General features: G+C 44.6%; 1 protein-coding gene across 35 annotated transcripts in view; it reads right to left on the bottom strand.

Annotated features, from left to right (window-relative positions):
* The window catches only part of MGAT5 (alpha-1,6-mannosylglycoprotein 6-beta-N-acetylglucosaminyltransferase), a 397,826-nt gene that overhangs the window by 242,378 nt on the left and 130,317 nt on the right, over nt 1-25,131 (bottom strand). For 13 of the 35 annotated variants that reach the window (XM_086367683.1, XM_086367674.1, XM_086367712.1 and 10 more), the window contains one exon: nt 5,307-5,686. The exons of 4 other annotated variants lie outside the window; for them this stretch is intronic. In XM_086367683.1, the coding sequence (XP_086223809.1) occupies nt 5,307-5,547 (241 nt within the window). In that variant the 5' untranslated portion in view covers nt 5,548-5,686. Of the gene's footprint in view, nt 1-5,306; nt 5,690-13,380; nt 13,558-25,131 lie in introns of all 35 variants that reach the window. 18 more of the 35 variants (XM_086367539.1, XM_086367610.1, XM_086367487.1 and 15 more) reach the window with 3 other exon arrangements.

The raw sequence follows: 25,131 nt of genomic DNA, 5'->3' as shown, positions 1-25,131 counted from the left end.
CTGCCTCCATCTCCCACCACGCCCAGTAGCTCCTCGGCATCCTTTGGGCTAAAAGACACCTCCCAGGAGAAGCCTTCTTTGACCTTCTCTTCCAAAGTATCAACAGCTCCACAAGTACTTAAAAAAAATTCCACTCTAATCATTTTTCTTCCTGGAATTTACTGTTATCTGTCATTCTCTTGGATATTACTTCTCCCTCCAAGTAAGTGTAACTTCTATGAGAGCAGGAACCCTGACGGTGTTTTCCCAGCTGTGCATATGAAGCTTCGATGGCATTGACAGATACTGGCCCACAGCACAGACATGGTCCAGAGTGGCAGGCTAGAAGGGTAACAGCCAATCTAGGGGACAGTCTAGGCCCAAGGAGTTCAGGGAACCAGGAGACAGGAGGTTAGGCAGAGCATGTGGACAGACCTGGAAGCCAAGAGGAAGCAGGCAGCACGGAAACAGGATATTGGTGGGGGGCTGGCCGAGAAGCTGGGGCTCTCGACTGCTTCAGCCTGAGCTGGTGACCTATCCCGGTCAGAGCATCCCAGTATACAGAGAATCAAGTGAGAAGAGTCAAGGTTAATAGGGTGAGGATGGACCCCTTGGTTGGGGAGAGGTGTGTCTCATCAGCCCAGGTTTCTATTACTTTGAGAACAGGATGGACCATGCCTGGCCTACTAGAAAAGAACATCAGAATTTGGGTCAGGCCATTGGAGACAGACATCAGTTCACCTCAGAACAAGCCCGGCACTGACTAGAGCGAATGACACCATTTGTGATGCAATTCCTGAGAAATCACAGACAGGCATGGCCCTGCCAGTCATGCTGGAGGCTGAGCTGCGGATGGCGCTGGCTTTACACACTCCTCTCCACAGTGACAGGGGAGCACTCAGAAATGCCCTCCACACCCCAGGGATGAATGCTCCAACTGTTCCACACAGGCTGCCAGGGACATCTTCCAGGCACTGCTCCTGAGTGACCAAATCCCAAAAGAAAGTCAGAAATCTCTTTTTGTATCACCAGACCAGGGTTGGGGGAGGAGGAGATATCATTTGAAAGTTCTTCTACTGTTGTCTGAGGATTAGTCAAATGAACAACCAACTGCAATCTTGTTGGAGACTGACAAACATTTTTGGCAAAGGACCAGAGAGTAAACATCTTAGGCTTTGTACTCTCTGCAGCAACTACTCAGCTTTCCAACTATCGCAGCAAACAGCCACAGACAATACAGAACAATGGAATGCTGGGTTCCAAATCCTTTCAAAGCCATATGAAAACAAGAAGGTCTGGCCCAAGGCCATGGGATTCCTGGGAAATTGTTGACACAGGAGGGATATGATCAGATGAGCATTGCAGAATGAACTATGGAGCCTCCTGAAAGATAGAGTCAGCACACTTTAGATGTTATGTGAAATAAATCCTGGTATTGTCACGTTTGTCTGTTATTAGTTGCTATAAACAAATGACAGTGTTTGTGTTTCAGTCAAACTTTATTTACACAGACAGGCAGAGTTCCAAATGGGACCCACAGGTCATAGTTTGCTGAACACTTCTGCTCCAGCATCTCAAGTCAGAAATTTTAATAAGTCAGTAATAATCTAAAGTCATCTGCTGTGTGCGTGTGTGCTCGGTCGTGTCCAGCTCTTTGTGACCCCATGGACTTATGTAGCCTATGAGGCTCCTCTGTCCATGGAAACTTCCAGGCAAGACTACTGGAGTGGGTTGCCATTTCCTACTCCAGGGGATTTTCCTGACCCAGGGATTAAACCCACGTCTCTTGTGTCTCCTGCTTTGGCAGGCAGATTCTTTACCCCTAGTGACACCTAGGAAGCCCCCAAATCATCTACTACAGTTCTTCAAACACCTGCTGCAGCTCCTGAAGACACATTAAGAGCCTCTGATTATACCAATACAGGACGAGAGAAGGGAGGGATTTTTTTTTTGAGGGGGAGGTGGTCTATCAATTGGATTCATTCAAATCAGACACGGGTCCCAGCCACTGAGGGTCAGCTCTTCACTGTCCCAGAGCAGACGTCCAGGAGATGCTCTGTGCATGGGCTGCATTTGTGGCAGAAAAACATGGCAAACCAATGGCTCATGCATCCTCATCCCCACGCCTCCAGCCCAGCTACACCGCTGAATGTCCAGCAGTCTCTGTATCTCCAGCCAACATATAACCTCACCCACCAGAGCTGCCCAGCAACCGACATGCCCACAGCTGCTAGTGATGGACTCCAGGGGATCGCATACCCTCACAGTGGCTCTCCAGCTTCAGGACTGGGCCTGGATTGCACCACGGGGCTCAATCCCAGTTGCTGGTGCCCAGAAATGAGAACCAGGGAGAACCAAGCTGGCAAGATTTAAATAACAAAATTCAATTATCTGCTTGAGGACTTCCATGAGAAGATGCTGTTAGACGGGTTTGTTGTTTTCAGTCTTAGTTCAGTGGTTCTCTAAGGTGGGGAGAGGGGAACATTTGCCCCCCAAGCCTGGAGATATTTTTGATGCTAGTGGATAGACACACCAGAGATGCTGCTAAGCATCCTACAAGATACACCATGCACAGAATTATCTGGCTCTAGATGTCAATGGTGCTGAGAAGAAAGCCTGTGTCTTGGTAAGATTTCATCTCATGATGATCCCCAAACCTCAAGCACAAATGCACAGTCCAATTAAATTCTTGAACCTCAGCTCCAAGGACCACTTTGATTGGCAGGCTGAGTTGATTAGATGAAAGAGAAAAACAGGTTAGACTTGCTGTTTGGTTGTTTCTCTGTTGTTTCTGAGGAACAGAATTATTCTGCTAAAATTCCTCTGTAAAGGGAGAAAGTTGAAATAAATTTCTATAGTTTCTTTGAGCTCCAAAGTCTTATGATTATAAACATACAAGGTGGTTGATATTCTATCTAGGCTACTCGGAAGTTTTCAATAACTTTCTAAAAAAAATATACTGTCTCTGTGAGGCTAAAAAGCTAAGACCAGATCATTGCTCTTTAGTGTGGAGGAAACTCACGCTATGAGATGTTTAGCAGTACACAAGAAATAAAACCACTGCCAACAACTAGGGAAAAAAAAGTCTATGCATTTGCCATTCAAGTGGTTTTTCCTTTCCATGATAAAGATTTGAGAGAGAGAAACAGGAGGAAATTACTACAGGACTAGACCCCTTTCTCTCCAAATGTGTAACATGGAATGCATGGAACCAGAAATTGGAAAGCCGTACCTGTTTTACTCATGACATTTACTTGTAACACAATAAAAACACCAACAGTGAAAATTTGCTTTATTTATCTTTTTCTGATGGTTTATCTATAATATTTGGGTATTAATACAGAAGGTCCAAGTCAACACATAATTTAAAATCCACCCTCCAAAAAATTACCTAGTGGTTTTTCAACATCAGCTCTCAAACTAGTCTCAGTTTTTGATCCATCAGATCAAAGAAAGGTGACATTTAGATGTATTAAAAAAAGTGCCAACAGACACTGCGACACTGCCAAATCCTCAAAGACTGGATTAAAAGCAGATTGTGTGATCATTCAAATAGTGGGCACTGAAAAAGAAAGTCCACATTGTATATGAAAAACAACCATTTCCTCCTTACCAAAAAAAATATGTATATATATAATTAAAAGTAACCATATTTCTTGGATTTCTTTTAAAAAGAAAAAAACATATATGTACAATTGAGTATGATTTCTGAAGTGGCTTAGCAGCACAGAATCCTCCTATGGATTTGATCCCTGGGTTGGGAAGATCCCCTGGAGAAGGAAATGGCAGCCCACTCCAGTATTCTTGCCTGGGAAATCCCATGGACAGAGGGGCCTGGAGGGCCACAGTCTACAGGGTCTCAAAAGAGTTGGTGATGACTCAGTGACTAAACAACAACAGCTCCTGTGTTTGAACTCAAAGTTCAACACCTGTTGCTGCACACTTTCAGGAATCGTCATCTGAACGCTAAAGTAGTCCATCAATGTTTCCCACCTCAACCAACCCCACCCTTGTATCTGATTTATATTATACCTCGGGTTCCAAACCTTGAGGCCACTGAAGTCTCCATTCAATGGCCAGAACTGTCACTGCACGACTTCACAAAGGTCATCCACTGCGAATTAAGTCCACTCTAATACTCAGTGACCATGGGAGGGCTGCAACTTGGATTCTCCGAAACACGGTCTGATCCAAATTTCATTTGCAGTTTTTGTTTTTTATGTGTGTGGTGGTTTAGTCTCTAAGTCGTGTCTGACTCCTGGAACTCCTGGACTGTAGGCTGCCAGGCTCCTCTGTCCATGGGATTCCGCAGGCAAGAATACTGGAGTGGGTTGCTATTTCCTTCTCCAGAGGATCTTCCTGACCATAGGAACCAAACCTGGTCTCCTGCATTGCAGGCAGATTCTCTACCAACTGAGCTATGAGGGAAGCCCCCATATTGTATTTGTGTATGCTTTGGTAAATATTTTGTGTCCGTATATATTTGTGTGTGAGTGTGTATGTATATACATATATATATCAGAAAGATATACACTGAAATGTTAATTGTGGCTATTTCCCACAGTTGTAGATTTATATGTGATTTTCCTTAATCTTGTTTTTTTTTTTGGTTTGTCTACAGCTTCCAACTTTTCTATATTAAGCCTAACTTTTGCCGAAAGAAAAATAATATTCCATATGCATATCTTTTCACTCAACCTCATTTCAAAAAGGATTTTGAGCACCTGACAAAAAAAGCAACGAGTACCAAAAGATCTCTTTCAAAGTGAGAGCAATCAGAGACAAGAGCAAGAAACGAGAGAGCCATAAACTGTGAGGAAACCCAAGGTTAAAACTACTGATCAGCATGTAGGCTCTGATGACGTGCGTACTGGCCGGAGGGAGGCATACATTTGGCTCTGAGTTTTCTGGCAGGCCTAGAACATTCCTCCTCACCCTCCTTACCTCGCCCCTACCCATCCTAATTAAGTTTTGTTTAGGGAACAATAATGAGACTATTTTTCTACATTCCCTGAACATCCTCCCAGATGAGACCATGCAATCCAGCCATGTGTCCAGCGAAGAGGAGCCAGCTGCAAATACAACCAACAGAGCTCCAAGAGGGAAGCCCCACTGCTCCAGGCACTAAGCATCAGTGTGTCTAAGAGGTCAGAAGCTCCCAAAGGGCACTGCTTTAACTTTCTCAAGGTGTCCCTTTGTGTGCAATGTGTCGCCAGGAAGGGAGTGGCAAGAGGTAGACTCAATCCATGACCAAGTGTGAGAGCCTCTGGGGTCCCTCGGAGGCAAAGCAGAATTGGATGGAGGTGCCCCGGCAGTGCAGAACTTACCATAGGCCGTCATGACCCCCGCATAGGGTCCATCCACCACGTTCCTATTTTCTTCAGCCAGCGCCTTTATGTACCTCTTGCTGAGGTCCAGGATCTGCTCCCGGAGCATGGAGCTGCTCTCGGGCTGAGTTCGCTGCTGGATGGTAAAATGCAAGAGCATCATACCCCAAATAAAGCCAAAAGTCACGAGGAAGAAGCCCAGCTTCTGAGAGGACAGCTTCCACGGAGTGAAGAAAGCCATTGCTTTCTGCCGACTTCGCCTGCCCCGGGTTCCTACAGCGCAGAGGGGAGACGCGAGCTCATGGTACTGGCTGGGTTTGCGGGTTTCCTCGACTCACTCTGGCTCCTGCATCAGCTGATTTCCTTGCCTTGTTTCCATCCTGCTGTGAAGAAGGGGGAAAGTTAGCAGAGTCCTCGTGGCAAAACACGGCGAAATAAACCAGAGCCTTGTTTTCATTCAAACAGCTCTGAAATGTGCACTTCCTTTTTTCTTCATCTGCCGGTAGCCTATCTCGTGTTATGATTTAGGATCTGTAAGCCGAGAGGGGAAATCTGGCTGGTCGACAGAAAGCTGTACAAATACGGAGGGGAGGAATGTGTGTCTGCGCATGTTCACAGGTGTAGTAGCAGGGCTGTTCCAGTCTGGACCAAGTTCAAAACAGGAAGTTTGTTTTGCAAGGTGGGGAGGAGAGAGAAGGATATTTTACTGAATGTCAGCAAAAACCCAAGAGGAGGGTGAAGTCGTATCACCAGCAGGCACTTCTGTGCCTGTGAAACTTGAACTTACCAAGTCAAGATTCTGTGCTCTGGCAAGGATTAGAGCCCGCAGCTGGAGAGGTGAGCCAGAAAGTGGATGCCCCCTAGGGGGTAATCAGACAAGGAAAAGAGAGAGCCCCCCGCAACCCCCCGCAACCGGTATTATTTGAGCATGGTCAGCTTTCAGTAGCAGTGTCTAGAGCCGAGCTGAAGTTCTCAGGGCCACCAGGTGGCCTCTCCCCAGACAGCAGCACAGAGAGGCTGTGCAAGGGGTACCCGACTATCTTTTCATGCCAGCTATACAAGTGAAAGCTGCACCATACTTCTCACTTGCACACTTCAGCACAGGAAATGTGGGGCACACGACAGCCTGCTTTTTTGTGGTTCTCATTTTTAATCACACCATGGGGCAAAATGAGAGGTTACAAGGCATCCTCTCAATACCAATGCAGCAGATGCTATCTGGTATCAGCACAGGCTGCACTGTGGTCCTGAATCAAGCCTTCCCAACAAATGAGGCTGAAGCCTGGGTTACAAATGCATTGCAGTGGCACAGATGGGCCCCCTTCTCAGAGTCCTGGGCTCACCAACCAGCCAGCCCACAAATGGCACGATTCTTTAGGCGTGTGAAAGCAGAAGCTGAGCATCCCCTCCTTCGAGGGACTGACCCGGGATGTATTCTGAGTGTGCCTATGTTGTGAGTCAAAGGATTCCTCTTCCTGAGCAGCGTAAGAAGAAATGATAGGGGACCCTGGAGCAGTTAGCTTTCAGGGTCTATAATGAACCAGATCTGTGCTGGTCTTCCTCTCTCTTTTCCTCGCCTGTCAACCATCATCAGTAGCTGGTAACACCTCTACTGATACTGATAGTAAATGATAAATAAATTCTAGTGATGTCCCAGGCACTGTGATAGATGCTTTTTATGCCTTAGCTCATTGAATTCTTAAAACAGTCCTATACGGTAAGAACTATTAATGCTATGTCTGTTTTACAGACAAAAAAACAACATGGAGATCACCTACATGGCAGAGAAGAGAGAATCTACAGACATCCAGCCCGGGAGGCACCAAAGCAGGCCCTGCCTTCCCTAGATCATTCCTCTTCCCTGCCCATCTGTTTATGGCCAAGAATGGTCTGAACAGGCTTAAAGGGTTGTGAAAAGCAATGAAGAATATGTACCTGAAATCCTACGTAGTTCAAAAGCCTAGAACATTCACTCTTGGCCCTTAACAGAAAAAGTTTACCAACTGCTGAATTCTAAGCCAGTGGTTCCCAGAGTGTGGTCCCCAACTCAGCAGCGGCAGGAGCATCAGTGAGAAAACCAAATTCTCAGGGCCCACTTCAAACCTACTGAAGCAGCAACTGGAGGCGGCCAGAAAGTGGTAGGACGGGTGGACCTATGCTTCAATAGCAATAGCAACCAGCAACCTGTACTTCAATAGGCAATTCTGATGCCCGCTCAAATTTGAGAGCCCTGAACACAGGCAGATGCCCTCACAATGCCTCACCATGGTGCTGCCAGTCCGTGTGGCGGTATCTCCCTTTTCTCATCCCGTAAGTTTCTCTGGTCCACCATACCCTCCACATCCGCCAGTCTACTAGCCCCTTAACCCCCAGGGTCTCCCTGTCTTCCCTCAAGCTGCTCCCCAGACTTGGCTGACCCTGCCCCACATCACACGGATCATCCAAACCAAGCCTGTCTCCCCCTCCTCACCCCCAACCAGCTCCTTTCGCTTCAGACTCCTCCCCTCCCTCCAGGGCATGATGCTCCCTCCTAGTCTGAAGTTTGTAAAACACTGTCTACCTGGACTATTAACCAGTTTCTGTATGGGATCCATGACACCTTTAAGAGACTCCCCACTTGTGTTCTCAGAGAACGATGCTGCCAGGGAACCAATAAAATCCCTACAGATTGGATGAGCTGGTTACCCAGGCTCGGTGGCACTTCACTCAGCCCCTTCTCATGTGGGCCAGCTGAGAGGCACCTGCATTCACCGCTACAAGGATGCACTGAGCACGTGTAGCCATCAGGCTCCGGGGACTGAACAGGGATAAGACAGGACTCCCATCCTCACTCCGGGGACTGAACAGGGATAAGACAGGACTCCCATCCTCAGGCCTGAGGCTTCAGAAGCCACCCTCTCCACCCCCCCGCCCTCCAGGAAGTGGCTGCACTTCCTTTTCAATAAGCCATGCCAGTTAGCTGATGTCACCCCAGGGCTGAACGGATTTTCCCAGAGCAAGCAAACAAGATGCTTACCAAGAAAGACAGCCTAGGGTAATTTTCTTTTGCTATTTTAGGAGAGCCCCCAAAGCAGATAGAAATTACCTGTCAGCTTTCATACAAGAAGCCCTGCTTTGCTTTCCCTAATGAACCCCCGAAGAAGCCGCTCAAGGCTGCAAAGTTTAAGCAAAGGAAAGAGCAGGCCCAGGAACTGAGCAAGGACCCAATAGTAGGTGGTGCTTCTCTGCCTTGGCTTTGGGGACAGTCAGGACCCACCCAGGTGATACATGCCAGGGGCAAAAAGACCGTCTGAAAACCCAGACGTGGTAAAATCCCTAAAAGAACAGTGATCACTTCCCTCCCTTCCCATCCACTCATCAACATGCTGAAATATGGTTTCCCTTTGAAATGTGATCAAAGATCACATTTGACAAGGAAATACATCTTAATTTAAAAAACAAAAGTATGTGAAAAGATACTCAAAATGACTAGCCTTTAAGGAAATGCAAATAAGAGGCACAATGAAATATCAATTCCCCTCTGTCAGGATGGCTATAATCAAACAAGACAAATAAGAACAAATGTTGGTGAGGATGTAGGAATAGGAGAACCCTTATATCCTGTGGGCAGGACTGTACAATGGTACAACCGATGTGGAAAACTGTCCGGCACTTACTCAAATGACTAAGCAGAGTTATCAGATGACCCAGCTAACTCCACTCCTAGGGATTCTCCTGAGAGAAATGAAAGCGTACGTCCACACAAAAACTTAAACGCGAACTTTCACAGCAACGTTATTCAAAATAGACAAAGAGTGAAACCCAAATGGTCACCAAGTGACAAACGGATGACCAAAATGGGGCAAATCTGTTCTATTCAGCAATAAAAAGAGATGAAGCACTGATACATGCTACAACATGGATGATCCCCAGAAATCCTAAGTGAAAAAAGGCAGTCACAAAATGCCACATATTATGTGATTCCATTTATACAAACTGTCTAGTAGAATAGGCAAATCCTAGAAGTAGAATGTACACAGTAGTTGCTTAGGGTTCGGGGGGCGGGGGCAGGAATTAGGAGGGGACAACTAAGTCTTGCAGGGTTTATTCTGAGGGGTAGTGAAAATGTTCTAAAATGGACTGTGGTGATGGATGCACAATTCTGTGGATATACGAAAAACGCTGAATTGTATACTTAAATGGGAAAATTGTATGATATGTTAAACATATCTTAATAAAACTTTCCCAAAAAACAAAAAGCAAGCAAGCCCACCTCCAAAGGTGGGGTAGGAGGGAGAGCTGAATTGAAAACAGGCAGAGGAGCCTAATAGGTGCACTGTGGCCCCAGTCAGGACCCACCCCTTCCCCTACTTCCACAGCCGAGATAAGGGCTGGACCCTTACTAAGGGCTGACCACAGGCTCTGCAACAGAAGGAAGTTACGCAAGGAAACCTGCCACCCGTTTACCAGACACTGCTAACCCTTCTCAGCTATGGATCACTCACTCTTCAAGGCGAGGCCTGCTTTGCATGCCAGATGCCAATTTCTCAACACACTTGAAGAAACTCTCAAAATCAGCCCTGTTCTGGACAGAACCAGACTGAAGAAGCAGTAAGGAAGCTCCTTCAAAGGCTGACATTAGTGGGAGACCATTTGTCACATCAGGACCCGTGTCTTTGGAGGATGGATGAAGACAGAAATGTCTATCCCTTCAGGAGCAATACCAGCCCCAGCCACGGAGACCTTTTCCTCAGGCCCACAAGACAGTCCCGACACAGCCCGTAGGTACCACATATACATGGATAGCACCGCCTGAACTTAGTCATTCCCACAGCTCTGCTGTCCTATCACGGGTCACCCGATTTTCCCACCTGTCTTTGGATGGCAGCCATCACGGCCTACCTCTTGCCTCCCCCTCTGCAGTAATATTCAAGAAATCCTATTTGTGTTCTCAGAGGCTGCTGCCATGCCACCATCACTCTCCGGCTCTCCAAAGCCAGTGCACCCTCTAGCCCACCAAGCTCCAGCGGCAGAAGAAGATAAGTAAAGAGGTCTCTACACAGACTGCCAGGAAATCCACCCACGGTAAAGCATCAAAGAAGCAACTGGCTACGCAAGCCACTCACAAGAGTGTGCCCTCTATTAGAAGGGTAGAGAAACCTCACTGTTACAGGCCTGGTGAAACTGATTCGCAAACTTTCATTCCTGCGTCTGGTGCCGGAAACTGCTCAGGACTGCAAAACAGTTCTGTGCTTCCAGACTGCAGCGACTGGTGCTTTGCAGGAGGCAAGCAAGACCTGCTGCCTTTTAAAACACATCAACCTGGATTGTATCTATGCCAAATGTGTAACCATCATGCCAAAAAATATCCAGCTAGCACACCACATCCCTGGAGATCCTGCTTAAGAATCCACTATGGTGAAAAACAAACAAACAAACAAAAAAGAATCCACTATGGTGAAAAACATTTAAGAAAAATTCTCGTCTTCCTATTACTGTAGTTCTGAATGTTAAACTATTTCCCCCCCATGAGGGTCAAAAGATAACTAAGTATATAACTGCAAGTGGAAAATGAGGTGGGGGTGGGGAATCAGTATTGGCAATTTTTCCACTTTTATTTCCGTGAATTTTTAATATAAATGTGGGGATGTAAAGCATTAATGCAAGTCAAAATGCTTCAGTGAACAAGTTTCAGCAGTTCAAGTTGATAACAATATAAATAAACCTGTTAAAATTTTCTGGACAATGCCAGCATTTGGATTTTTTTAAAAACAGGTAAATTTCTTACTGACTGCAACTAAATGGTATTTGTAGCATTTTTATCATACAGTAGATTCCATTCATTCACTATACTTCTCTGAGTTGTCCTACGTGCCAAGTACATGTTTTTAAGTTTGCTATTAAAATACATTAAACTATTAAAAAAAACCACACACACAAATCCTGAGTCCACTGTAGTCATCCATGTTGCCTTGGAAACCCCATCACTTTCTCACAAATGAACCCCATATCCTGTCTAAAACCTTCCCTGGATCCCTGGACTGAGGAGGGCCCATCCTCCTTGGAGCATCCCCTAGAAGTATGTGCTCCTTCGAAAGAGCTTCTTAACTACTACTCTGTTGGATAATCTTTTCTTTCATTTCCCATACAGGTTCTGTAACTTCCCTAGAGACAGGAAGTGCTAGGAATGGGACTGCCTTGCACATTGGGGATGGTCATTATGTGTTTGTCAGATGAAAGAATGGGATGACAGGGATGACAAAAACACAAATGAGTAGTGACCCCTGGGACCACCGCCTGGGGTGAACCACAAAGAAGCTGGACACTCTGAGAATGTAAGCTAACCTCACCTGTTAGAAGTTTTTAGATCTGTCACATAGCAGTGAACGATTATTATGCCCTTGACTAGATGGGGGTTAAACTAAAGGGGATGCGGTGGTAGATGGGCACAAAAAGAAAAAAAGGGACAAAAGTTTCAGGAAATAATTCTAGAAGGGGCAGTGACTTTGGCACCAAAAAGCTGTCCAAGACAAGGGATGGGAGGGGAAACAAGTTTGGGGGGAACTTAGGTAGAGGCTGTTGGTTCCATCACTGGGTATCCAAGATGATCCCAGGACATCAGAAGGGTGATGAAGGGGAATTGAAAGAACTCCTGCATCTACGGCCTGGAAATCCACAGCTGGCCCCACCCATTAGCACTGTGGGACTGTAGACAAATCTGTCTCAGGTTCTGCATAAGTAAAATAGGGAAAGTTGTGGAACCACAGAACACACTGGTAAACTAGATGAATAGGGGTTACTGGTCTTCAAATTGTGTTCCAAAGGACTTTAGGGTCCCCAGAGACGTTTCTGAGGTTCTATAAATGTTCTCATTTGAATTGTCTACCTTAGTGTAACATTTTTTTCTTTAAAAAATTTGGTTAGGAAAAGTTTTATACTATAGATTCTCAACAAAACTTCCACATACCTCTGTATGTGGAGTTTAAACTTTGAATTCTTATGCTAATTTGGTAGGAAAATTAATGCTTGGCAGCGGTCTTATTTGCTTATTTGTTTTATAAAATTCAGGTCCACATATCTACTCATGTAAGATTGCATGATACCAAATACTAGGAGACCCAGATTAAATGCCAGATGAGGGTCCATAATAAATTGTATGTTTCAGAAACATTTTGGCTGATCATTCTTCATTACAAGTAATAATAGCAGTCTTTAGAGAATGCTAATGACTCAACTCTGAAACAATTCCCCACCACTTCTCTTTCCAGCCTCTGGAGGAATTTACATTAACAGCAACTTAAGAGTGCCCGGTGTTAAAAAATAGTAGCCATTACCATTTGCTATCAGGGTGAATCTGGACTTCCGCTATTCTACAGCCAAAATTCAGCACAGAAATCAACTGTGTGCTAACTAGATACGAGTGCACACCATCTCACTAATTCTGCCTCTCCAGAGTAGCTCACTGGCCTAGTCATCTACTTTAAAAGGAAGTAGGATAAATTAAAGCATATAAAATAGCTGTATGCAGACTGGGATACTACATCTGAGATCTGGCTTAGGAAAATAATAACCAAGTACAAACTCTTCATTCACAGAGAAGGACACTGAGGTCCAGAAAACATTCTGCTTTCCAATGAGAGTCAGAATCAAACCATAACTCAAGCTTCCTGATCCCATTTGATCTGCTCCACACCAAGCTGTATCTCCCAGCTGCCTGCAGAAAACTCAAAGGGGAAGAAACTTACCAAATGAAACACCAACCAGAAACCACAGTCCAGTGACAGTAAGGACCTGTGAGTCTACTGTGACACCGTACCAAGCTCAAGGAGCTGGGAGAATCAGCAGGTGAAAAGAAAAACATACATTCATGGAATTACTGGTGCAAGGCAGGCAGATGGCCTGGGGTGGGAGTCTTGCTCTAAATGTGGTATCTTCTGTTGTTAAAAGGAGAAGCTGAGCAGGAGGGAAGGACAACCAAAACAATTTTTTCCTCCCAAGTAAGTCCAAATTCCTAGGAAGATGCCCCAAAGGTGGATACTCACTGCCTGCATGGTTCAGTGCCACCAACCTGAAGCCAGTCCCAGGGCCCACTCACCAGCTGCCCCCAGTCTGAGGTGTGAGTCCTTGACAGCTGTGCTAACCATGAGCTCGCCTCCCAATTCGTGGAGCAAAGGAGCCCAGGAACCAACAGTGTTGGAGGCACTGATGAACACGTACAGACAGGGCCCTCTTCGTCCACCTTCTTGACTGGATCCTCTGACATGTTCTAGTCCTTTATAAACAGGAAAAACACATTTGAAGTGAAAACAGACTGTTCTCTTTAGAACCGGCTAAACAAGTCTTATTTTGAGTCACTAACCAAAGACACCGGCTAAAACAACACACCTTTGCTACGGGGGCGGGGGGTGGTTCTGATGTTTAGGTTTTATATGACCCATGCCTTTTACATCTGAAGTGATCAAACCAAGACAGCCCTGTGCCTGGTTTGCATTTATCAGGCGGCACTTGCATTCTCCATGTGGACAGACAGAAGGGAAACGGCCGGCCATGCCCACTTGAAGCAAGATCTGCCTTGCAGTTACACTGTTGACTAAGTGTAGTTCAGAGCTCCATAACTGGAATTAATAAATAAGTTTTCAAATACTGTAATAAAGCTAGTGACTCTGTATCCAGAACAGGCCCTCCTTCCCACCCTCTCTATTCCATCCCTTCCCCATCTCCACCGCCAACTATCCTCTGGTGTATGTGGCCATCTCCACTAGGGGGAGCAGAGGGGCAAGGAAAACACTTGGAAAGGCACGTGATGACTGTATTCTGACTTCCCCTCTTGGGCAGAAGGCTTGCACATTACGGGCAAGTGGACAAAAAGGAAAGATGACAAAGGAATGCAGAGGAAGCTGTCACTTCTGGATCAGATAATATCTTTGTTCTGTAAGTTTCATTTACCAGGCTCACAGGTTATTCACAGTTGACAGAATTTCCCATCATCAACAACAACAAAAAATGAAACCACAGTAAGTCCAAGAATTCGGAAAACGTCTACTAAGCCATAACAAAAAGCATGGGTCCCTGAAAAATGAAACAAACCCATTTAATCCAAGGGGTCTCCATCCTTGGCACAACTTACATTTGAGGCCAGATCATTCTTTGTCATAAGGGGCTGTCCTGTGCATTATAGGAATTTGACAGCACCCCGTCCTCTAGCTACTAGACACCTTTAGATAGAACCTGCCACCCCCAACTGTGACAATCAAAAGTGCCTCCTGACAATGTCAAATGTTCCCTAAAGGATAAAAGCACCCAGGTTGATAACCACTGCCTTAGCATACCAGCAGGACATCACCCACCCCACTGGATGAGGCTCAGGGAAGGTGAGGCTATAGGACTAGACTGAAGAGCAAGAAGAAGCAAACCAAGAGAACTCAGGAGTCAGTCACCAGCCCTGAAGATGCGCAGGCTCAGAGCCCTGAGCTAAGACTAGAGGCCACAGACGGACAGGGCAGAGCAGGGGTAGCAGCTGATTCCTGATGCTGTCCCAAGCTGACTGACAGATGAGTCTCATTTTTGTCCACATCCTTCAGTTCCAGTGCTATCCTGGTAACTGCCAAGGAGCTCATGCCTGGGCTGGCTATGCCCCCATTTACTAATTAGTACATGGCATGCAGGCTCCACTCCACAGAGATCCGAGTCTACAAATCAAGGCACAGGGAAGAAGCTTTGAGAAGACAATCTCTGATGCTACATCAGACAGTCTTAAATAGAAAAGGATTGTCATCTGGCTTCCAGCCCAGGAAACCATGAACACACATTATGACAGGTTGATAATGACTCTCTAGGAAGAAAAGAGGAATGGTCTGTGAGAAGATCACACAGTGTGTAAATCTGTTGATCCCCCAACATTGGATGAAACACTCAAATATTCGCTTCCACTCAGAGCCAAAGGACAATAAAGCCACAAAGGAATTTTAAAAGTATGAAATGTACTTTTCCCCCCTGAGGATCAGATTTCTGGCAGCTCTCTATATGTAGAAAACATCTACAAATGACAACAGGCCCTAGAGAACCCTGGAAAACCAGGGTCACAAAGATCATCAAAATTACTTCCAGAAAGTAGGACAATGCCTCAAGATAAAGCTCATTATTCAACAAGTGCTCCCAGAACCCAATCAGCCCAGAACCCTACTCCTCCACCTGGGTGGAGCACAGGCTGAGTGCTGGACCACAAGTGTTCTATCTGCACTGTCTGCAGAAACAGCACAGCTCTCTGAGCACTGGATCTGATAAAGATCAGCAAGTTAAAAGCTCTTTTTCTTAAAAAAAAAAAAGACTAGCTGGTGAGTGAGAAGATGAGTGCACGCACACGCAAACATGCACACACCACTGGAGGTGCCAGTCGGAGGCTTATCAAACACAAACAGTTTAGTGAATTCCCCATCACTTCTAAAATGGGGTTATAGCAAATCCCTATGAAGCACAAAGTCCTGGACTCTGGCAGATCCTGGGTCTTAAATGCCCCAAAGCTAAATTTTCTTAAAGAAGAACTTAACCACCCAACACTAGATTATAAGCTTACTTGTCCCTTAATATATAAACCAAGGTCAGCTGTCCCAATAACTACAAATATCTGGTCACAAGTTACAGGATTACACAAATGATGAATTATCTCAAGTTAAATGAGGAGAGTTTCCTGCCCTCCAAGTTAAGTGAAAGTGAAGTCACTCAGTCGTGTCCGATTCTTTGCGACCCCATGGACTGTAGCCTATCAGGCTCCTCCGTCCATGGGATTTTCCAGGCAAGAGTACTGGAGTGGGTTGCCACTGCCTTTTCCAGGGGATCTTCCCGACCCAGGAATCAAACCCAGGTCTCCCGTGTTGCAGGCAGACACTTTACCGTCTGAGCCATCAGGGAAGCCCTCCAAGTTAAGAACTGCCTAAATCCAGACCTTTCAACCCTGATGCATTTAAGAATCCCGGCATGTGTGTTTAGTCACTCAGAAATGTCTAACTCTTTGCAACTCCATGGACAGTAGCTTGCCAGGCTCCTCTATCCATGGAATTTCCCAGCAAGAATACTGGAGTGGGTTACCATTTCCTCCTCCAGGGGATCTTCCTGACCCAGGGATCAAACACACATCTCCTGTGTCTTCTGCATGGGCAGGCAGATTCTTTACCATTGAGCCACCTGGGAAGCCCAATAATCACCTGGGCTCCTTAAGAGAAAAAAAAAAAAAGATGCCCAGGTCTCATACCTAAAGATTCTGATTAACTTGGTCTGAGGTGTTCCCAAGCAAGGGTATTTTTATTTAATATACAGGCAGATGTGATAACCATTACATCTTTGGAAAGATATCCTTTCTAGCAAGTCTATGAATCCTATCTAGTGGGATCCAAAACACAGCCTACCCAGTATTTACAAAGATAAACCCTCTTCTCTGTACAAATGCAGGTGTGCTGTTTACTGGACAATATATATGCAAGGCCCTCTGGTTTTCTCCTTCAGGAATCACATGCTGATCTTCTCGGGTCAATGCCCAAGGCACCCTGCCCAAGGAGGCAGCCTTTCAGGAAGGGCTAGATGACTACAGAGCCCTGTTAGACCTCTGTGCTGTGGAAGGACATGTTGAAATAGAATGTTGGACAGTTAGGGCTTTTATTAATCTCTCCTTGGCATTTGGCTCCAAAGATGAGAGATTATCTGAGGCTAAAATAATGACCTCAATGTCTACCAATGTGTCTAGTAACCAGCACCTCTATAACCTTGTCTGACTTGTGGACTGGCAGCACTGAGATGAGCTGCTAGATTGTTGGAAATCTCAAGCCCAATCCCAGAGCAAGTGAATTGGAACTGGCATTTAAAACGAGATGTATAGGCATTTGCACATTAAAGTTTGAGATGTGTAGCTTTTTATCTCATCCAGGATACTAAGAATGAGAGCCTCTAAGACACTAATTTCCAGTGGGGTATGGTGGAGAAAACAGCATAATTCTTCTTTTTTAATGTGCAAAGAAATGAATGATTTGGTATTACTTTTGAATGGGGTTTCCCTGGTGGCTCAGTTGTAAAGAATCCACCCGCCAATGCAGGAGATGCAGGTTCAATCCCTGGGTCGGGAAGATCCCCTGGAGAACGAAATGGAAACTCCAGTATTCTTGCCTGGGAAATCCCATGGACAGAGGAGCCTGGCGGGTACAGTCCATAGGGTCACAAAAGAGTTAAACACAACTTAGTGACTAAACAACAACAAATTACTTTTGAATATACTGGAGGCATTTCAAGAAAACCAGTTATCTTATAGACTTAGTTACTGTAAGATGCATCCAGTCAATGAGAATGGCATCTGCAGGATTTTGATTCATTTTGCTAAAATCCAAGACATGGTTTGGATCCATGTCTTTCAACATTAACTCTGATACAGCAAGTAACTCTACACTGCAAATCATTCTATGCAGCAACCCAACATATACTCTGTGCTGCTCAAAGTTAGATATCATCAGGGGAAAGGGGTTACTGGGTTTTTGTGTTATAATCGCTGAAGCGCTCAGTTTAGAAAACTTGCTTAACAATTCTGACTATTGTCCCAGATGACTTCAAAGTGAAATAGTCTTCAACTCAAGTAACCATCCTTATCAGAGGATGCTTAATTTTGCCTAAGATGATGTGAACCAATATTCAAGTTTCTAGAAAAGCTTCTAATTCTGGTATTTTCCAGGGCACATAACTGACTTTATGGCCACTCTAAGCCTTTCAATGTTTTGCTGAAAGGAATTATTTTTGAAGGATGACTAAAATTCTCTCTGAAAGAAACTCTATTTGAAGGATGACTTCATCCATCCACTGTTCTAGATTGACTTAGCCTAACCTTTTGTAACAAATGAGCTCTTTAATCATCTTTCATTCTCTTACACACATACGCACAAGCACACGTACCTTAGCAACTTTCTAAATATTTCTTAATGCCTATTTCATTTTTGAAACGATATTAGTTTATGAAATTCATTCATTTTGATACCATCTTTGTTCATGTGCAAAATGATTAATGACAAATTACCTTTTGCCTCTTTAGGCTGTTACACACAATTGGCTCATTATATGAGAAAAATATATGATTAGTCAACAAAATCAATTTCACAATTACAGTCATATTAGTACACATTTGGGGTGGGGACCCAATGTCTATTCAAAACCAGAAAGCAATCTAATTATCAGTCCCAGAAACAAAACCAGACAGGAAACAGCCCAATTTCTTATATGTGAATTTAACAACAAATCAAATGGTTTATAAAAGGAGGACCCTTTACTTCCTCTGGACACATTTTCATGCAGAATGTGTGTTCCACTTCCCAGTAAGAACCACAGAGGGTTCTAAAACCACTCTATCAGTGCTCACAGGCCTTCTGGGGCAGGAAGGACAGCATCTCAGTGGAGAGGATGGGCTGGACGGATGGGTTTCCTGCTTTGGGGTGGAGGTGCAGTCCCCCTTTCCCTGCCTCCAGGAGTTAAAGAGATGGGGCTTCTCTACCCAGCAGAGTCTGCCCATGGCTTCTTGGCCAACACCCAGGCAGCTGTGTAGATTTCCATCTAGGATGGGTCAGAAGTCTTACACCCAAGATCCATCTTCCAACCCAGCTTACTCTAATAAAGCTGGTACTGTAATCTTCATCTGGCTTCTACCATTCCCTCTACTTTAGAACCCAGAAGGAAGGAAGGGTATAATTAATTGGCATCTCCAACTCCCCATAAGTTTATTTTTCAAGTTTTCCTTGTTTTGTTTCTAAATATCAGGGTAAGACAGGTGGTTTCCACCAGCTACTTGGAAGCATTTCTCCACAAATAACACATTGCAGGTGTATGAATCTTTAATTCTAATAAATTAAAAGACAAAATGACTATCACAGTCATAATATTTTCTCTTTCTAAATATCGATTGAAAAAAAAAATACTGTAAGATATGCCAAAAGAATCCTGATCAGATGAATCCAACTTTTGGCTAGAAGGAAGATAATCTGGAGGAAAACTGGCAGAATTGTCAGTAAAATGATCAAATTTTTACTTTTGACCTCAGTGTTCCTTATTGTGTCTGTAACCAACAGCCTATTAGGGATATAAATAAATATTTTTATAACATATCACTTCCAGAAACTTCCTGGGTTTCTGGTTTAGAACTACTGACCACAATATAAGCTCTTCATAAATGCTGGTAGACTTTCAAACCATTCCATCTTAAACAGGAATTGGAGATTATGTTTGTAAATATATATTATATTTAATGACTTTCAAAAATAGAAACATTAAAAAGGACATCACCACTATTCAGGATGAAAGCCTAGGGCAACCCCAAGAGCCCCCAGGGCATAAGAACCATCCATCACATGGCAACTGCTGCTCTAGACATTTCCAATCCCTGGATTTGCGCTGACCCTAGACAACATTTCTTGGAAGAAATCTTCAAAGGAATGTATATTTAACCTAAATAGAAAGCAGTAAAAAGGAAATGGCCGGATAAAACCTATCTCTGTGTTTACCATAAACATGGCAAAGGTTTTCCTCATTATTCTTTTCTGTTTTCTGAAGGACCCAGAGAAGAAAGTTCTTTCATCTTAGTATGATGTTGTTGCTGTGCTCAGTCCTGTCTGATTCTTAGCGGCCCCATGGACTGTCGCACTCCAGGCTTCTCTGCCCATCAAATTTTCCAGGCCAGAATACTGGAAAGGCTTGCCATTTCCTACTCCAGGGGATCTTCCCAACCCAGGAATCGAGCCCGTGTCTCCTGTGTCTTCTTTGTGGTGAGTTCTTTACCATTAGTGCTACCTGGGAAGTTCTCTCAGTATCATCTGGGCATCTGAACAATCAGTTGGATTTTACTCAATGACACATTAAAATGTAACTGATATTGCTTCACCTTTCAAGTTCCTAGGAAAAGCTCAAAGCCAAAATCATGGCCCACTTCTAGGAAACAAATTGGTGTCGATTTTGTGTTTAAACCTCATCCCTGACTCTTCATTTCCTCTAATTTTCTCCCTGCTCCATTTTTTTCCTCTTCATTTTAAAGGTATTACACATTTTAATCTTTTTTGAAACATATAAGTAATTAAACAAAAAGGAACAAGACAGCTGTAGCACACAGAATAGTAGTTCTCCAAATGTGTCCACATTCTAGCCTCAGAACCTAGTATGTTACATGAAAAGGGGGATTACAGTATTGGAATTAAGGTTGTCAACTGCTGTCATCTGTAGGATCATCAAAAAATCAAGAGAGTTCCAGATCGAGCAAAACATCTACTTCTGCTTCATTGACTATGCCAAAGCCTTTAACTGTGTGGATCACAATAAACTGTGGAAAATTCTGCAAGAGATGGGAATACCAGACCACCTGACCTGCCTCCTAAGAAATCTGCATGCAGGTCAAGAAGCAATAGTTAGAACCAGACATGGAACAACAGACTGGTTCCAAATTGGGAAAGAAGTACATCAAGGCTCTTTAATTGTCACCCTGCTTATTTAACTTACATGCAGAGTACATCATGTGAAATGCTGGGCTGGAGGAAGCACAAGCTGGAATGAAGACTGCCAGGAGAAATATCAATAACCTCAGATATGCAGATGACACCACCCTTATGGCAGAAAGTGAAGAAGAACTAAACAGCCTCTTGATGAAAGTGAAAGAGGAGAGTGAAAAAGTTGGCTTAAAGCTCAACATTCAGAAAACGAAGATCATGGCATCTGGTCTCATCACTTCATGGCAAACAGATGGGGAAACAATGGAAACAGTAACAGACTTTATTTTCTTGGGCTCCAAAATCAATGCAGATGGTGACTGCAGCCATGAAATTAAAAGACGTTTGCTCCTTGGAAGGAAAGCTATGACCAACCTAGATAGCATATTAAAAAGCAGAGACATTACTTTGCCAACAAAGGTCCATATTGTCAAAGCTATGGTTTTTCCAGTAGTCATGTATGGATGTGAGAGTTAGACTATAAAGATAGCTGAGTGCCAAAGAACTGATGCTTTAGAACTGTGGTGTTGGAGAAGACTCTTGAGAGTCCCTTGGACTGCAGGGAGATCAATCCAGTCAATCCTAAAGGAAATCAGTCCTGAATATTCATTGGAAGGACTGATGCTGAAGCTGAAGCTCCAATACTTAGGCCACCTGATGCAAAGAACTGACTCATTAGAAAAGACCCTGATGCTGGGAAAGATTGAAGGCAGGAAGAGAAGGGGACGACAGAGGATGAGATGGTTGGATGGTATCACCGACTCGATGGATATGAGTTTGAACAAGCTCCAGGAGTTGGTGTTGGACAGCGAAGGCTGGCATGCTGCAGTCCATGGGGGCACAAAGAGTTGGACATGACTGAGTGACTGAACTGACTGAAGGTTGCTAATCAGATAACCTTAAAATAGGAAGATGATTCTGGATTATCCTGGTGGGCTCGCTGTAATCACAGGAGCCTTAAAAGTAGAAAAGGGAGACAGAGGATAGGTCAGAAGGATATAACAGTCTCAAGAACTCAGACTGATTACCAAGTTGTTTGCATAAAATCAAGCACACTGATGTAACACATTTGGTCATTTAGTTTCTCCTGGTAACCTTTGGTTCTACTCTAGTAGTGAGAGATAAAAATAAGGAGGCCACAAATGGAGATGACAGCACAGAAAGTAATTGCAGAAAAGGACCATAACTTAGGGCCTTTTGGTATAAGGGCCAGCAGCTTCTCAGGAGGGCCCAGGAGCATCATCCTGTGATTCTGACCAAAACTGATTTTCATGATAATGATACTGCCTCACTCTTTAACAAGCTGTGATACAGAATTCTGGGATACTTCTGGAAAAATTCATACAGCTGAGCTCCTCACTTACAGATAAATGAGGTATGGATGGGGGGTGGAGTGTACAGAGAGGGAAGACCATACGGTGAGATGGGAAAAGCACCGATGGGGTCAAATGTCATGTACGCTGACCATGGTGCTTCCTCACTTGATCCTGGCTTCCACGCAGGTATCCACTCTCTGAAGGTGGGACTGTCCTCCTCACTGCAGTGAGAGCTGTCAGTTATCATCTATCGTACATCCTCTCAGCTGATCAGGTAGGGACGATGACTATCCCCACTTAGAGCAGGGGAAACTGAGGTATGAAAGACCATAAGCAATCTGTTTGAGGCCACACAGCCAAAAGTGGCAGAGCTATTACAGACTCCAGCCATCTTGCTTCTTAACTATGGTTCTTGGATGCCTCAGCACCTATCAGAGAGCCTGACACCTTGAAGGTATCCCACTGATGAATTAATGGAGTGAGTCTGTGAAAAACCAAAGGGATTAAATCACTTGCTTGGGCACATAAAACAATAAGCTGTGCTTAGTCGTTCAGTCGTGTCCCACTCTTTGAGACCCCATGGACTATAGCCTGTCAGGCTCCTCTGTCCATGGGGATTTTCCAGGCAAGAATATTAGAGTGGGTTGCCATGCCCTCCTCCAGGGGATCTTCCCAACCCAGGGCTCCCACATTGCAGGAGGATTCTTTACCATCTGAGCCACGAGGGAAGCCAAAACAATAAGTACTTAATATATAACAGTTGTTTTCCACTGAGTGTCAGGCTTTTCCCCTGATTTGAAGGAAACCCTAAGTCAGCTCTTCAAATGAGGAGCTGGGGAAATATATAATAATCATCGAGAAATTTTTCAAAAGATATAGCCCTGAGCAAAGACCTCCATCATCCTCTTCCCCCAATTTAGTCATCCTGAGTTGGGCTTCTATCTAGGGATTAAAAAAGAAAATCACTTTCCAGGTGATCCTGTAAACACCCACTCCTATTCCCACCCGCAGCCAGCAAAGCGTCTCTATTATGAGATGTCTTGGCTCCCGTGACAGGGAAGAGAACCCAGAATGGGCTGAGTGTGGAACCTCATACGTGTGTGCTCAGCTATGCCTGACTCTGCGACCCCGTGGACTGTAGCCGACCAGTCCCATCTGTCCATGGCATTTCTCAGGCAAGAATACTGACGTAGATTGCCATTTCCTTCTCCAGAGGATCTTATTGACTCAGGAATTGAACCTGCATCTCCAGCATTGACAGGTGGATTCTTTACTACTGAGCCACCTCATGGTGGAGACTTAATTTCAAAGGTATGTGGAAGCACAACCAAAATTGATGCCATCAGCAAAATAATTACAATATGAGAGCTTTGGCAGCCAGATATAGAAAAGGGATGAAAACAGACACCTACCTTACACTGCAGAGGCTATCCTGGGGAGAATGGAAGATAACTCTCATGTTACCCATTTAGAACAAGATCACAATCTTACTCTCTTTCCCGTGTGATTTCATCAAAGTGATATTAAGGCAGCATCTTTTTAGTATTTTCCATAGAACAAAACCAGAGAAACCGACTAGACCACAGAGACCCCCATCAGTCAAACATGCATGAAGGAGCTCACTGTGTGCCCTTCATGGTTCTGTGTGTTGTAGAGAAGACACCAAAGGTTCAAGAAATGGTCCCTGCCCTTAGAGACAAGTGTCACCACGCCCCCAACACACACACAGAGCTGTGCAGAACATGCTAACTCTGGGCTCTGTCCAAGGCATGACACCAGGGTGTCCCAAAGACACAGGGAATGAAGAGAAGCCCCTCAAGAGTTTCAGAGACCCCCCCTGACATAAATTGGGTCTCTTCCTTTCATTTTCCCTCATTTGTTAAGCTCCAACTAATGCCAGGCTCCAGACGAGTCACCTGGGGATAAAGGATGAATAAAAGTTCTGGAAGCTACTGACTGCAAGCCGCAAGCTTGAGGAAGGGTACACAGCAAGAGAGATACCCACTTTCTCTGCAATCTCAAGGGTTCAGGGAGAACAGCTCTAAACCAGAGGAAGGGGGCCATGAGGCACAGACTTCTAAGACTAGGGACAGAGTTTTAAATGAGTTATTTAACATCTCAACACCTTGGTTTTGTCTGCCCTTGAAAGGAAGCAGCAGATAGGTGATACCTAAGTCCCCTATATTTTAAGATTCAAATAAGAACATAAGTTTATTGACCAAATACTCAAATGTTTTGATCATTCAGGATGACCACTCTCATAACCTAGAATGCAATCCTGGCAGGAAGGGGATGGGCAAGTAGGCATCAGATGGCAGAAACTGATTTACAGTGAGGGAACTATACACAAATGAGGCCACTGTGCAAAACAGAAACCACCAAAGTTCATTTTAACTGCGTCACCTCCATTTTATCCCTTGCCTGGAATACACTAAATTCATGTCACTTGCCTCTCAGGACCACTAGATTTATAAGCCCATCAAAAAATACTTTGATAATCATTCTGTGCAAAACACTATGGTCATTATTATAAATGATTTAAATGCCTGCAGCAGTGTGGCAAGATCTGGGGGGAGTTTATTAATGCCTTAGCAAAATGTGCCATGAATACACCCTTGGGGTATTTACTTTGAGAAAAAGTTCCCTGAGTTTTTCCCAGTGAGCTCAGTTTGTGGCTCAGACAGTAAAGAATCCATCTGCATGCAGGAGGACCCAGGTTCCACTGCTGGCTCAGGAAGATCCCTGGGAGAAGGGAATGGCTACCCACTCCAGTATTCTTGCTTGGAGAATTCCATGGACAGAGGAGCCTGGCGGGCTACAGTCCATGAGATCGCAAAGAGTGGGACATGACTGAGCAACTAACACTTTCAGCTCCCACTGTGTTCACATTGTGACGGCCCCAACCAACAGAACAAGGTAAACTGTTTCCCCATTTCCTCTGCCTCACGGTGCTTCTCCTCGCTGAAACCTACCCCAGGATCATGCTAAGGCACTGGCTCCAACCCTTACAGTGCTTCAGAACCACCTGGGGAGACT

This window comes from Bos grunniens, chromosome 2 (genome assembly GCF_055505025.1).
Source record: "Bos grunniens cultivar Pamir isolate PY7600 chromosome 2, Bosgru_T2T1.0, whole genome shotgun sequence".
In the NCBI taxonomy this organism is placed as follows: Eukaryota; Metazoa; Chordata; class Mammalia; order Artiodactyla; family Bovidae; genus Bos; species Bos grunniens.
Note: the sequence above shows the minus strand (reverse complement) of the source record. Positions and strands in the feature narration are given on the sequence as shown.